At 41.3% G+C, this 15,851-nt stretch overlaps 1 protein-coding gene across 4 annotated transcripts in view; it reads right to left on the bottom strand.

Annotated features, from left to right (window-relative positions):
- Window positions 1–15,851, bottom strand: part of CEP128 (centrosomal protein 128) — a 400,917-nt gene that overhangs the window by 232,436 nt on the left and 152,630 nt on the right. For all 4 annotated transcript variants that reach the window (XR_010917028.1, XR_010917026.1, XM_067532353.1 and 1 more), the window contains exon 18: window positions 6,676–6,868. Coding sequence is in view for 2 of the 4 variants with exons in the window: in XM_067532353.1 (XP_067388454.1) it covers window positions 6,676–6,868 (193 nt within the window). In the remaining 2 variants the exon portion in view is untranslated. The remainder of the gene's footprint in view (window positions 1–6,675; window positions 6,869–15,851) is intronic.

Here is a 15,851-nt window from a genome sequence, read left to right as displayed (position 1 = left end):
TTATTAAAATAAAAAATCACATCACATCACGTTGCTCCCAGTTCCATGGGACCAGCCACTTATCCCAGAGCAATTCATATTCCAGATCTTACACCAAAGACAACATTGGCAGCAAATTCTATAGTAAACTAACTGTAAGTTTACTAGCTAAGAAAAGGAAATGAGAGTTATTGAGAAATTAAAGCAGGTAAAATACATGTACAGATGAATCTCAGTTCGTAACTCCAAATGGTGGCAGAGATGCAATAAACTGCTAGTTTCCCAAAAGTCTCTCAGCACTACCCAGAATAACTCTGGGAATCTCCGTCTTCTTGTTCAGTTATTCTGCCGTTAGAATCCAAAAAATGTCTTTGAATCTATATTTCTATCTTTCTCTCACAGAAGACAAGCTAACAGTCTCTCTACCTATGTGGGCTTTTCCTTTGATGTGAGTGAGAAATGCACTTTGAGCCTCTGACCTCAGGTCATCACCACAGTGGCCATTAACTTTGGAATTAGCATCTTTTCTAGCATCCCCAATGTTTCTTTGATGTCTGATGAGTTATTTAGTTACAGGGTTAAATGTTTGTTATTACATTATGACAGGAATAGATAAGTAAAAACAATGCATGACAATAAAACAATGAAAACATCCCATTAGTTTTTTTGAAGTTTAAACATCTGAATACACACGTATACATCTAACCATTACTTTGATCTACACAAGTGAATTGACCTGAATACACTTTAACATGACCTGGTCAGCCAATGTCACATACTATTTGACGGTTTGCTAATTGCATGTTAAAGGAAGCTGAAGAAAACTATCTTCTCCCTACAGAATTCAACTTTTTCCCTACCTTATCATAAGGGATAAAGAGTTGAAGACCACACCTAGATTCTGGTATAACTAGAGAGTTGGGCTGAGGGTGTATGTGAAAACAAGAGAATCCCTCATGTGGGATTTGATATAACTTGTCAACCTTCTTTGAAATTGATTAGTATGATGACAAATTAGACCAAAGGGATTTAGCTGATTGCCATAGCCCTTCTAATACAGTCCACCAAACTTTAATATTTGCAATCAACCCCAAAATGTCAAAAACTGGATGAGTGGCCTCCTCCAAAGTCAATGATGGTAATTTTAAAATGGATATCATTCTACCAACTAGTTCATGAAACTGAATTGTATTTTCTGAAGGAGACTATGCTGTTATTACTCTCACATTGTCATCAGTACATGAACTGCTTTCTGATTCCATGGAATCTTGGGATTTGTCATGTGGAAATCCCTCCTGGTACTCCTCTTCCAAGAGAGCATCCTGTGTCAAGGAAGGGGAACATTCCTCATCTCTCAGATCTGTAGATTCCAATGAAAGATAACTGAGCACCAAATTGTCAGATTTTCTCATGTGGTACTGGCAAGTAGGAGATGGCCAATATGGCCATGGCAGCAAGGTGGCATGGGCCAGTTTTGCCGATTTCCCCAACCTGGCATCATCTGCCTGATACATAGGACATACAGAAGCATTACGTCAAGAAGGAAGACTTTGCTTAGGAATTACTTGGGTCTTCGGTATGAGCCTCAGATCCAGTTCAACATACAAGTTCGGATCAGATCCTGACAGAATTGGTGAGCTAGCTGATGCAGGGACCTGAAAAATGGAGAGTGGTGAGCAAGTTGGAGTCTTAGGCAGTAGGGATATTGACTAAGGAGATCCCTCATGCTCATCTCTTATCAGGCAAGCAATGTGGTAAGATCAAATACGTTAGCAGATGTGGATCCAAATGAATTTGTGCTGTAACTAATATAGTATGCAGTTGGGTTGGCATGATCAGATCTGATGGTCTTTTCTTCAGATGCATACTCTTGCAACAATCTGGAGGCCCTAAATCCGAAGGTCTTGGAGCCACATGATATGAATGATCCAAGAAGCCACTCGAGATGTTTTAATTTTGCCTCTCTCTTCCTCAGAACCAAGGTAGCTGGTTCCTGTAAATCTTGAGGGGCCTCAGAGTGTCTGCCTTGTACTGGTCCCAATGAAGACTGTACCCCATTTGGAACTGGATCTAAGGATTTGGTTATCAAAAATTCAGTTAACTTGGAAGAGGAGCATGGTGCTGAATCCAAAGCCTTCACTGTCTATGTTTTCTTGGAACTGGACATAGTTGAAGCCACTTCAAGTCTCCTATACTTATTTTCTGATCCTTTAGAACTATCAGATCCCAGAAGCTTGGCTGACAACGCCTCTTGTAACAGAAGAACCTGGAGTTTATTCTGTCTCTCCTTTCAGGCTCAAAGAGCAAACGTGCTGCAGATAACACCGTGTGCCTGTGAATGATTCTTGCCTAAGCACTTCAGGCACTGAATGTGAGCATCAGATACTGGGAAAACCAATGGACATGGTATGCATGACTTCAAATCATGCTTCTTCGCATTGGGATCCACCATGTTGGAATCAGTCAGTATTTTGCTAACTAACAATTACGACTACTATCCTACTAACTATACCAACTTCAAACAACAACTAATCTAAAAACACTTAAATATAGGTCTGAGAAGCTGGAGAGGTTCACATTCTGTTGCTGCTGCAGTTGAAAGGAACTGAGGCAGCAATGGGCACTACGCCCTTTTCATAGGCATGCCCTCAGAATGCACTCAAATGCTGGAGATGAATACCTCAACCCACACTACAACTAGAAGGTTCCACCATCCTGGCTACACCAGGTTGGCCCATCCCAAACGTGGAAATATACAGAGGAAATATATTCAAAGAAGTGTATAAGGTATACGTACTGGCCAAGATACACACAACAGGACAAGGCCTGAGAGGCACTTTCCCATCATGGCAGGAATCCAGAGGGGTTGGGGAAAGCTCTGACAAAGAACCCCTAAAAAACCTTGTATTTTTTATATGCTACAACAAACAAGTGATATCATTGCTGGTTACTGGACTTTAGCCAAAGCCAGATGAGGCAGTTTAGGGCTGAACCCTGTTTTTCTCAAGGTTTTCCTTTTATCTTACTCTGCTATATTTCTCTTTAACTATGAAATTAAGATTTTTTTAAAATCAAACTTATATAACTAATTATTTACTGCACCTGGTAACCAATTAACCACTTTTTCTTTATTTGTATTACTTCAACTGAAACCTCAAATAAGATAATGCTGGTATTACAAGGGTCACTACAAGTTTAACACAAATAATCTCTCTCTTTCTCGTGACCTTATTCTTTTTGGTTACAAGTTTTGGGCCTCCTGTTCATGTTAATATTCAAACTCAATTTAAAACCATAGTTCACCCAGGACCATCTTAGGTCTATATTACTTCAGATAGGGAGTGTGTTCTTCGTTTCTTTGTTTTCTTCTACTTCCAGATTTAATCTAAGGCTGCTATTATATATAGTTTAAAGAGCTCATAAAGAAAGATTAAAGAGTTCTGTAGAAAAGTGTGCTTTTAAGAAAGTTATTCTTCTACACATCTGAGAAATACTGAACTATCTGTGATGAAGCTTGGGCTGATTAATTAGAGAATGAATGAATGAATGATTGAATATCTTTATCTGGATTCTTCTATGAAAACAGCCCAGGAAAACATTCACATGAAACAGAAGCAAATAAAAAATGCAAGATTTCCAACAACCTCATCCAAATTAATATAGAAGTCCACATTTTCTAATATGGATGTCTAAGACAGACTTTTAAAGCAACAAACACAAAACAAGTAATTGCAGATAAAACTGCCCATATGGCAGGGGCACAATTTAGGCACCCACATCAAAAGTATAGCCTTTTTGAGATGTTACAACTTCACAAGAGGCAATATGTAAAGTACAGAGTACAAAACACAGTGTGGCAAATAAGAGGGCCATTACTGTAGTAATAAATATCATACATCAGGCTCTCAACTCTCCAAAAATCCAAAGATAAAGCAAAGTACAGAATTAAGAAGTATAGTACCATGTTACCCATGATAAGGAAAGAACAACTGGGCACAAGGAAGGGCACATGAAGTGGCATGGAATTCAATTCTACATAGCATGATGTGATTGAGTCCTGCGTATGTTTTAACTTCAGTGTGTCAAGACACAACATAATGCCGCAAGTGAACAAGCTACTGGAACAGTTTTGGTCTATTCTGGGAACATTAACTTACAGAAAAACAAATCTGAGTAAAAGTACTGGATTGTGAAATTTCTAACAAGTCTTTCCTTTGGATACCACTAACAGAAAATGGAATCAGCCGCATATTAAGAACAGGTTTGAACAGCTGGAAATTGGTGTGAACAGGAGGATTTTAGGGTACATGAACATAACCTTTACAACAAAAACCATGTGTCTTGCATGTTAACAGTCCAGAAGTGAAGAGAATGTAATAGATAGAAGAACAGAGAGTTGTTGGAGCAACATTCAAAAAAGTATTCAAATCCCAGCTCTGAATATCTGACACTATATACAAATTATCAGGGAGATATACATCTCTCTCTTCTAGTTCCTTTCTTCTAAATCTGTTCACTCACACTGACAAAGTCCAAGTGAAACTGGACACTGGACCTGTTTATTTTGGGCATTAAATTGTCTCTCCAACTTAATCCCAGCCTGAACAAAATGCACTTATTCAAAAACAAAAAAGATTTTTAGATGGCCATGTGCCACCTGTCTGGTCCTTCCTAAGTGAGCTGTAAGCATTCTCATTCTCATACCACTGAAGGTTCTGTAACAATTAAATTCATTGTTTAGTATTTTTGAGAAATATCTTTTAAATAATATCTTACTTTTATATAGTAACTTTCATCCTGAGAGATCCTAAAGAAACATACAACACTGAAATATAGCCACAGGTCCTCCCATTCTAATAGTTGGACTCAGCTGATATGCTAGTAATATTATCTGTCTGTTTTCAAGTTTCAAATATCTAGTGTTCACAGGTTAAAAATCACAGGAGGGTCACATCCAAACATGGTCAGCTGTGCCATTCATCCTTCTGAAGTAGTTATGCAATTTAATGTGGTTGACACCTTAAAAACACAAGTTCTTTGTAGACTAAAATTTAAAGAAATGTTTTATTGGCATAGGTATATTTTGACAAAAAAGTTCCCACCACATATTTCTGGTCTGTTACCTTCTATCCCGGAGGTGGCTGCTTTTCAGTGCTCTATGTTGCTTTTGGATCCTTCAAGATTAAAAGTGCTATATAAATGCAATATATTATTAAAAAGATCTCTCTCAAAAATATTCAACAAACTTTATCAATACAGATCCAAAAAGTAAAGTATGCATTTCTTTAGGTCCTGGTGTTGGACTCCTTTTCTTCTTGCTGGTGGTTGGCATTTTTGCATATCCGTTTTTCTATCACACTCAGCACCACAGGATCTGAGGACTAAATTAATTAGTGAATTTATCCTCAAAGAACCCTTGCGATGTAATAATAAAATATTAACTCCATTTTATAGATAAATAATGGAGGCAGCAAGACATTAAATGATTTGCAAAAGGTTACACAGCAAGTCCGTGGCAGATCCAGGAACAGAACCAAAATCTTCCATGTCCCAGCCTAAGGCCTTAATCACAAGACAATCCTTCCAAACTATTTTTACATCCAACACAGAATCTTCTTAGAAGAAAGAGATAAATGAAATAAGATTATTGAACCAAGAAAAAATATTAATTAGCTAGAGAAAAAACACAAACAATGTAATCATAATACAAGATAAAATCCTGAAAAGTAATGAGGTACCACATTGGATTTTTTTTTTTTGGTATCTTCATACAAATACAGAGAAAGCTCAAAGAGAAGAGAAATAACAGTCGTCAAATGTGCTTGACATCATAGGCTTAAGAAAATGGACGAAGGAAGGGTGCTAATGCTAATAATACAACAGTACCGTCAGGCATTTGACTAGATGGGTTCCTTAGACTCTTTTCCATAAAAAATGTCCTAGATTAAACTAGGTTAAATGCCTGTTTTCCAACACGCAAAGTTAATTTAAAAAATACATTTATGGGTTTTTTTTGTTTTTTGTTTATTCCACATGTAACTGGTTACAACTCATTTTAATTAACACAAAGCTTATTTTCTTCATTATTTTAACATGTGTAAGAGAAAAGACAACATTTACCATCATATATGGAGTTCAGGACTTCCTCTGACATTTATCATTTTTGTATTTTCCATTCTTAATAGGCCATTATTATAACAAACAACAATACTATTTTTGTTGCTCAGGAGAGAAAAAAGTAGTTATGACCATTAAAATGAAAAATGAGAAAATTCCAAATCAAGCTCTTCGTATTTTTAGTATAACAAAAAAAGAGATAACTTGAGAATAATTTCCTTCACAGATAAAAGCAGGATGAAGGCAAAGACTCCTACCCCTCTTCTATAATTTCTGCTAATGTTCTTGGTCATGATGTGCCTCAAATATGAGAGTTGAAAGACTAATTGGTATGTTTATTGTGCATTTCACAAACCTGTGTGTTGTTCAGACATTTACTGAACTGAAATATAGCTGTTGGCAGAACACAACAACTTAACCAACGGAAAACAAAAATCTGTTTTCCTGGTTATCACTAACAAGTCACCAACTGAAATTCTTAATGACTACAAAATTTGGATGTGCTTTGGTAATTTTCAAGATCAGCATTTCTCCCCTCCTTCTCTTCCTTTATTAACAAAAATGAACTGGTCAACTCACCTCTTTTTTCTCTGTTAACTTCTTCCAGGACATGTTCCTGCTTTTTTATTTGTTCAAAGAGAGATTGATGCTCACACTCCTTCCTCAGTGTCAACTGCTTAAGCTGCTCTTGGCTCTGCAATAGGTGGCGCCGTAGCTTCCTTTCCTTGCTTTCTCTCTCTTTCACCTCTTCACACATCCACTGAAGTTTAGTCTAGAGAAGAACAAATGTATGTGACACTAAAAAGGAGACAATTATAATAAAAATACTAGGACTATACAAGTTTAAAAAGAAATATTAAAAATTCTGAGAATATGCAAATGGACTCAAAATGTGCCCACATATTTTGGTTGGCAGCAATTACATGCCCTACCAAAGAATGTAGATTATTTTTTCCAGGAGAATAAGTATGCAGGATGAGAGTCTATGGGTCACTGCTGGTTCAGAAGTCACACAGACACCCTGGTGAACAGGCCTCACCCTGGAATGCCATGGCATGATTCATGCAGCACTTGGTTTGCAAAGGAACATAGGCATTGCCACAGTAGATCAGACCCAAGATCTATCTAATCCAGTATTCTGTCTCTGACAGTGGCCAGCACCATGGCCATGCTTCAGAGGAATGGGTAAGAAACTAGCAGTAGGCATATGTGGGGAAATCTGCCTCACTGATCTTTAGCAGTTAGCGACTGGTTTACCCCATGAAGCATGGGGTTTAATAGTTCCTCCACAAATTTTTTATCATTAATTACAACAACTTTCAATAATCTTGTTATCCATGAAAATGTCCAATCCCTTTTTGAATGTTATTAAATTATTGGCCTAAATGTCTTCCTGTGGCAGAGAATTCCACCAGTTTGTTACATGTTGTGTGAAAAAGTATTTCATTTTATGAGTTATGAATTTCCCACAGTTTAATTTCATTAAATGTCTCTTTGTTCTTGAGTTATGAGATAAGGTGAGCAGAAGTTTCCCGTCTATTGTCTCTCTGTCATTCATTAGGTTATCTATTTTTATCATGTCCTCTATTATTATTTCCTATCTTTTCAATTTCTCTTCATATCAGAGTTTTTCCAGGTACTTCATCATCACACATCTCTGAACGCCCTCTAGTTCTGCAATATCCTTTGGACATGAGATGACCAGTAGTGCACACAGTATTCAAGACCATGCCACTAATTTAGATAAGGGCTTTATTCTATTCCCATATTCCTCATTCCTAATGCAATCTAACATCTTGTTTGCTTTTTTGAGTACAGTTGCATCAAGCAGAGATCTTCACTGAGATGTCTTCAGTGAAGCCCAGGTCCCCTTCTTGAGATTACACAATTAATTTAGAACCCTATAATGTGTACAAGCCATTTAAATTTTCCCTCCAATTTGCATTAATTTGCATTTATTGACATTAAATTTCAATTACCATCATGCTGCTTATTCACCTAGCTTGATTAAGATTCTCTGAACTTCCATTCTCTTAACAGATTTAAGGGAAACAACAAATGGGATGCGTGACTTCTGCCTCATATTTCCGTCACAGAAGTGTGCATTTTTTTGGAAGGGTACCTACACAACGTACCCTGATAAAATCTGGCTCTAACTTTGAAACCAGAGCTTTGAAGCAAAAAGTGCCCAGTATGGTCCCCATGTTTTGGGTTGTTTTTTTTTTAAAGTAGAGCTACCACTGAACCATAATATTGCAGTATATGGTTAACCGGATAAGACGAACTAGTCCACAGAAGGACCACAGACACACAACAATGGTCCAGTTCTTAAAATCAGAGACATTAGATGACGATAAATGGATGGAAACTCAAATGGTTCGGTTGACCCATGAACAGTAGTAAAGAACACATGAGCTATTGAACTCACAAATACAACTTTGGACTGAAACCTTCTATACCTTCCAGTACATTTAAAAAAAATGCAATACATCCAGACTACCCTCATCTTTGTATTAAGTTGGGGGCTATGGAGATTACAAGTTCCAAGAAGTCTAGTGCTTTGCAGTCTTTTGCTTAGCTCAACATAGTGCATTGTATGCAATGATTTGTTATCTCCTCCACATTCAAGATAAAAACAGCAATAACCTGCAACATTACACAGATACTGTTATTACAGCTGTGAAACTTTTGTAAAACTTTGCATCTCAGTCTGTTAAATGAGCAAACAGAATGTTACAAATTCTCAAAAAAGGTAAAGTAACTATACGGTTATTTGCTTGACTACATGCATTTACTAAAGAAAGCAAGTTTATTTTCTATGGCTACTAAGTAAGTACAATAGAATTTGGATTCTGTGTACAACATGATGGCAATATTTACTATATTTCTCAATCAGAGATCAGTTTCTTCTGAAGTTATTGCAAAGAAAACAAAAACTGAAAATCAGTTACAATAGTAAATAGCTCCAAAGTCATACTGATTGCTAAAAAGAAAAAATGGGAAAGCTAATATACTAACCAAAGATAAGCTTTTCCCCTATGCCAGAAAAAAAAAAGAAAAGAAAAGAAAAGAAAAAAATCTATTTTGACTATTCCTTTAAAACTTATGCAACTGAAAATTCTCAGAGGAAATCTATAGCCTAGCACACTGGCTCTCAAGTTTTCTAGACTACCGTAGTCCTTTCAGCAGGCTGATTTGTCCTGTGTACTCCAAATTTCACCTCACCTAAAAACTACTTGCTTACAAAATCAGACATAAAAATACAAAGGTGTCACAGCACACTATTACTGAAAAATTGCTTACTTTCTCATTTTTACCATATAATTATAAAATAAATCAATTGGAATAGAAATATTATACTTATATTTCAGTGTATAATATATAGAGCAATAAAAACAAGTCATTTTCTGTATGAAAAATATGGTTACTAATCTTCTGTAACTATTGTTCTTTGAGATATGTTGCTCATGTCCATTCCATGCTAGGTGTGTGTGTACACCACTGTACCGGTCCAGAGATTTTTCCCTCAGTGGTATCCATAGGGCCGGCTGTAGCACTCTGTACAGTGGCTCACATATCAGCCGGTATTTAGGACGCTGCTGGCCCCTCTCCCTCTCAGTTCCTTCTTGCTGGAACTCCCAACAGAGGGGAAGGAGGGTTGGCCATGGAATGGTCATGAGCAACACATCTCGAAGAACAACAGTTACAGAAGGTGCCTGAGACGGACGTATATGCTGTAGTGGCCCAGCAAAATGAGACAAATCTGAGACTTAAGGTGATGCAAGTCTTGTATGGGTCACAGGCTTTCAGGATCAGAAAGTAACGGGAGTGAAACCCCTTCCCTCTCAATCGTAGGGGAACTTCCTCTACAGCCCCTACCCACAGGAGAGCTTGTACCTCATAGGCGAGAAGTTGCCGGTAAGGAGGATCCTTGAAGAGGGACAGGATGGAGCTGGGAGGGAGGTAAGTAAATTGGAGGGTGTATCCCACTGATGTGGTGTTTAGAATCCACTTGTACCATGCTGTGGCTGACCATGTGGGAAGAAAGGAAGAAAGGCAGTTTGAGAAGAAAGACGGGAATGGATCCTGATCTGAGACTGCTAAGTCGCCCCAGGTGCACCCTCAAAAGTTCTGTCTGTCACCTGATAAGTAGCGGCCTGAACTTGACTGGGGCACAGAGGAAGGTTGGCCCTGACAGAGTTTAAAGTTTTTGTTTTGCTTCCTATAAGGCTCGCTTCTAGACTGGCTCACTAACCGCTGTTGTTGAGTCCTCAAGTGTTTCCTCAATGCTGGTGGAGTGTACAACCCCAAGGAGTAGAGTGTGGCCCTCGAGTCCTTAAGGCCTTTCAGTCTGGGTCTTCTGGGTCAGAGAAGAGGGATGCACTATCAAAAGGGAGGTCCTGGATGGATTGCTGGACCTCTGCCAACAAGCCAGATGACTGCAGCCACAAGGCCATTCTCATTGATACTGCTGATGCCATGGTTGTGGCTGCTGAGTCTGTAGTGTCGGAGACGGCCTGGAGAAAAGCCCACACTACTGACTCACACTCCTCTAGGATGGCAAGAGGGGCATCTTCTGGGGCAGGGAGTCCACAAACTTTGCCATAGCATGCAAGACGTTAAAATCACATCTTGACAGCAATGCTTGCTGCTTCGATATGCTGAGTTGAAGGCTTGTAGTTGAATAAATTTTCCAGCCAAAGAGGTCCAGTGCTTTGTCTCCTTATTTTTAGGGATTGAACTCGACTGTCCCATCTATCCCTCCCTTGGCTGCTGACACTACCAACAATCCCAGGGATAGGTGGGAGTATAGATACTCAAAGCCCTTAGCAGGCATGTAGTATTTTTTCTCTGCTCATTTGGATGTCGGGGGCAAAGAGGAGGGGTTTTGCCTTAAAGCTTTCACCAACTTGATGACCCCCTTTTTTAGTTTCTTTAGTTCCTCCACTTCCAGGCCCAGATTGGCTGCTACTCATCTGAGTAGCTCTTGGTGAGCCCTAAAATCGACCTGGGACTGTGGTGTAAGGTCCCATTACTGTCTCATCAGGTGATGAAGATGAGGATGCCGGTAGGGGAAGAGTAGATGATTGGTCCCTTGCCGCCAGGATCTCCTCCACCTGGTCTATCACCAATGTCTCCTCTGCCGGGCCTGGTTCATCAGCTGAATCTGGGGGTGGTCATGACACTGTTGCTGACCATATTTCTCATGTCCCTGAGATGGACCGAAGCTGAGACCCCAGGACCGAGGGAAATGTCCACGGCTTCCAGAACTGCCAAGGCCCAGTCCATTGTGCTGGTGGCCAAGAGCCTGGTATACAGCAGGGGGATACCCAGCCACGGCTGCTGGGTATCTATGGCTTTTATGGGGGGACCCTCGTCTTCCTCCAAATCCAAAACAGAGGACCACGGTAACGCTGATCTTGCCTCTGATTTCCTGAAGCACTGGGTGCTATGCTCCAGTGCCAGGGAAAGGTGCCGAGGTTCCAATGAACAGTGCCCTCAGGAATCCCGGGGATATTCTGGCAACCAGTAGGAATGCTCCAGTGAATGCCTCCTCGAGTCTGGGGATCAATGCCGAAGCATCAATGCTCTGTACCAATGTTTTGATGACTGGTACTGGGGTTCCGGCAAGTGGCACCCTGAATCTAGTTGGTGACTACTGCGCCTCAGAGACCAAGGAGGTATCGGCGACCATTGCCAGAGATCCAAGTGGGCTCCCCATCATGGGCTTGCCCCTTGACTTGCTTTTGTCCGACTGGTCTAGTGTGGTGTCCCAGAGCGCGAGTTTGTTGTCCCGAGGGGTGGGCGGCATCCAGAGCGAAAGTAAGTCAGCAGCTGCCTAGAAGGCCTCGGGGATGGAAGGCACTGCCAGGTGTCGAGGGCCTCTGCCATTACCAGGTATCGGAGGCAGGTCCCAAAGTGGGCTGGGAGCTCAAGGGGGTGAGACCATGGCCAACCTACGTTCCAGGGGCAAGGAGTGGCCCGGCACGGGTCTCAACACATCCCCTGACCCCAATGTGCTCCACTTAGATGGGGAGCACTCTCTGTCAGCATGAATCTTCCTATGCCACTTCTTCGGCAATGGTGATTGGTGCCGGAACTAGCTCAGTGCTGGGTGCGCGCTTCAGGTTGAGGCCTATCTACTTGGCGCCGAATCAGATCGGCCAGGCTCGGACACCAGTCTAATGGCCAATTCCATCAGGAGTGCTCTCAAGCGGATCTCACAGTCTTTCTTTGTGTGGGTTCTAAAATTACTGCAGATACTGAACTTGTCCCAAATATGAGCCTCACCCAGGTACTTAAGGCAGCTCTGGTGAGGATCATTCACAGACATAGGCTTTTTACAGGCTGTGCATGACGTGAAGCTGTTAACCCATGAATGGGGACACGTAATCACTAAAAACTACTATAACCAACTAATTGTTGAAACTATATTCACTAATATAAGAAAAACCACTGAGAAGTGCTTGCCGAGGCAAGGACGTTCCAGCACTGTTGTAAATGGTAAGAAGGAACTGAGAGGGAGTGGGGCTGGCAGTGCCCTATATACTGATGCATATGTATGCCATCGCAGAGGGTGCTAGAGCCGGCCTTATGGATACCACTGAGGGAAAAATCTCCAGCACTGGTGCAGGTGGCATGCACACACACACATCTAGCATGGAATGGGCATGAGGAAGCACTCGAAGAAGTTTAGTTTGTACTGACTTTGCTAGTGCTTTTTATGTAGCCTGTTGTAAAACTAGGCTAATATCTAGATGAGTTGATGTACCCCCTGGAAGACCTCTGTGTACCCCCACGGATACATGTACCCTTGGTTGAGAACCACTGGTCTAGCAGTTATAGACCAGGTCTAGAAATCACAAATGGGGAGGTAGGTTTGGGGTGACTATAATAGGTGCAAGTCACAATTTGACCACTCACCCATAATTTGAGGTCAGAAACCATTTGACTTGTAAGTGTCAGTCCATAGTTTTGGATGAAAGCAACATTTAATTGAAAATCACATCATGCATTATACAGTGAAAAAATATTTATTCCCAACCTGCCTCCAACAAAGGATCCAATAAAGTATATGGATAAAGCTACAATAGCTACAATTAAAAAAAAGAAAAAAGAAAAAAAAAGGCCTGTTCCCGCATAGTCTCCACTGCAATTGAGAGCTGAGTTTTTAAGAGTTAAACCTGAACGAAACCATTTATACACCCATAAATTCCCAGAACTAAAGAAGGGAAGAAATAAAGAAAAAAAGATGAGGAAGGAAGAGAAACAAAGGACACAAATAGTGATGATTCTAAAAGGGAGTATATTCCATCCTGAGTGATACTGAATGTGACAACAGGATGTGGAACAAATCATTTAAAATTTTAGGTACTGCATAAAGACTAGCTTGATTCTGTCCTCGATCTCTGTACAAACATCACACTGATCTCAGTGGCAATCCTGCTGAGGATTGAGGATATGTCCAAAATGTGTACCCCAGTACAGGGTAATAATTAAAAATGGAATTTAAGCCTCTCCATTGAATGAGTCCCAAATCACCAATTTCACGCACAGCCCATACAAAGATGGCAATATCATGATTACAGTAGCACAGTGAAAACTAAGGCCTGGTCTACACTGACGACTTAGGTTGACTTAAAGTCACTTAAGTCGACCTACGTACACCTGCGTCTACACTGGCACTACAGTTAATTCGAATTAAGGTGCCTTGTAAATCGACTTAATAAGACCATATCTGCAAGTGGTGTGTTAATTCGATTTAGTGTCAGTGTAGACGCAGATTCTCTTAATTTGACTTTACTGGCCTCCGGGACCTAACCCACAATGCCCTGTTTTGGCCTCTCTGGACAGTCACAGCATGCTGCTCTGTGGTCACACTACCAGGAAATGTTCCCTCCCCTCAAGCCCCGGGAAGATTTGAATTTTCATTTCCTGTGCTGCCAGCGTGGAGAGAGTTTTGTCACTAAACTCCACATGGCTACTGCAAAGCCCAAAGGTGCTCCAGCATGGAGTCGACCAGAGGTCTTAGATCTTATAGGTCTGTGGGGAGAGGAGTCTGTTCTGGCTCAGCTCAGAGCCAGCAAAAGGAATTTGGAGAGGGCATGCTGGAGAAGGGACTCCATGGACAAGGAGGAGGAGGAGGCTGAGGAAAGCAGGGTGCAGGAGAGCGGGATGTCCGTTCTCCCTGAAAGTTAGGACATATTCCTGACCCCAGAGCAGTCCAGCAGCACACAGGACAGCACTAATAATCCTGTGAAAGGCACATCTGGTGAGGTTTTTTCTTCTTAGCAGTTTTGTCCTTTTACATTGGGTGGGAGGGGTCAGGAAGGGGATTTCAGCCGTTTTGGTGACTGTTCTGGGGTTTTTTTCAGGGACCAGTTTATTTCTGTGATGACAAATGTTACGTTTATCACCAGGTGATATCACACAGAAACTTTCATGTATGTAATCTCTTATCATTTGACAAAGTTTTCAGGGAAGGGCTGCCTTGTTCCTTCCTCCACGGTAGGATACTTTGTTGCAATCAAGGGAGCCTGCATCACGGCGGAACACTGCTGGTACCCCGCTGCGTGCAGCAAATCTGTGTTTTAAGCAGAGACTCCCCCCCCCCGCCACACTCTCCGCAGTTCGTCTGTGTGCTGGTTTCAAATTCAAGAAGGGATTCCACACATCCCCTCCCCCCAAGTGCCTCTCTGTAAGGGCACAGAGAGCAGACCTTTTTGGGACGTCACGAATGAAATGAGGCTCTGCTTTTGCCCTGTGCACTGCATGGAGATTATTGGCTACATTATTGGCTAAAATGTTACATCTTTTGCTACATTCTTGCAGACAGTAGCTTTTTACTACATTGATGCAGACGGGAGCATTTTGCTACATTGTAGCACTTCCATCATTTTCTTCACTATGCTAACAGTGGCAACCTTGTTATTTTTTTGTTTCATTCTGTAGACACCTCTGCCTAGGCATCAAGAAATGCTGCAGAAAGACTATTTCAGATTACAAAGAAAAAAAAAAAAAAGAAGAGATGACATGTTCATTGAGCTCATGAATGCCTCAGCAGCTGCAGAGGCAAAACAAAGAGCATGGCGGCTCACCTTGTCCCAGAATTTGGAAATGGACAGGGAGACTCGCAAAGAAATGCTGGAGCATGGTTGCAGTACCACGCAGGAGGTGCTGCGAATCATGCGGGACCAGGCAGACGTGCTGCAGAGGCTTATGGAGCTTCAGGAGGAGCAGAGGCAGGAAAAAATCCCGCTGCAGCCTCTCCATAATGCTCCTCAACCAAGGGCTTTGATGCCCGCCCCTTCCCCGCCCCCAGCCACCCCCAGCTACCATCCTACCTCTTGAGACAGTGAATGAACACTTCCCCCTTTTCCCCCATGACTTGAATGTTCATAAATAAACTTTTGCATCATTTCAACACATTTCTTTATTAAATCATACCTTGTTCTGGAGGGATTTGGCGGGTACAGATATCGACTGGGGGGAAGGGGGTCACCAAAGGCAAACAACATACAGGAACAGAAATCATTCCTGCATCTCATTGCAGAACCTGGTTTTCAAAGCTTCCCTAATGCAAAGCGCTCTGCAGCTAGCTCTCAGCGTAGCGCTGGCATCTGGCTGCTCAAAATTGTCTGCCAGTCTTTCTGCTTCCACAGCCCAACCCTGGGGGAACCTCTCATCCTTCACTTCACACACATTATGAAGAACACAGCACCCAGATATCACAGAAGGGAGGTTCTTCTCAGTCA

This window comes from Emydura macquarii, unplaced genomic scaffold (genome assembly GCF_026122565.2).
Source record: "Emydura macquarii macquarii isolate MOO-44397 ecotype Brisbane River unplaced genomic scaffold, CSIRO-AGI_Emac_v2 contig_374, whole genome shotgun sequence".
In the NCBI taxonomy this organism is placed as follows: Eukaryota; Metazoa; Chordata; order Testudines; family Chelidae; genus Emydura; species Emydura macquarii.
This window is presented reverse-complemented; position numbering and strand designations above follow the sequence as displayed.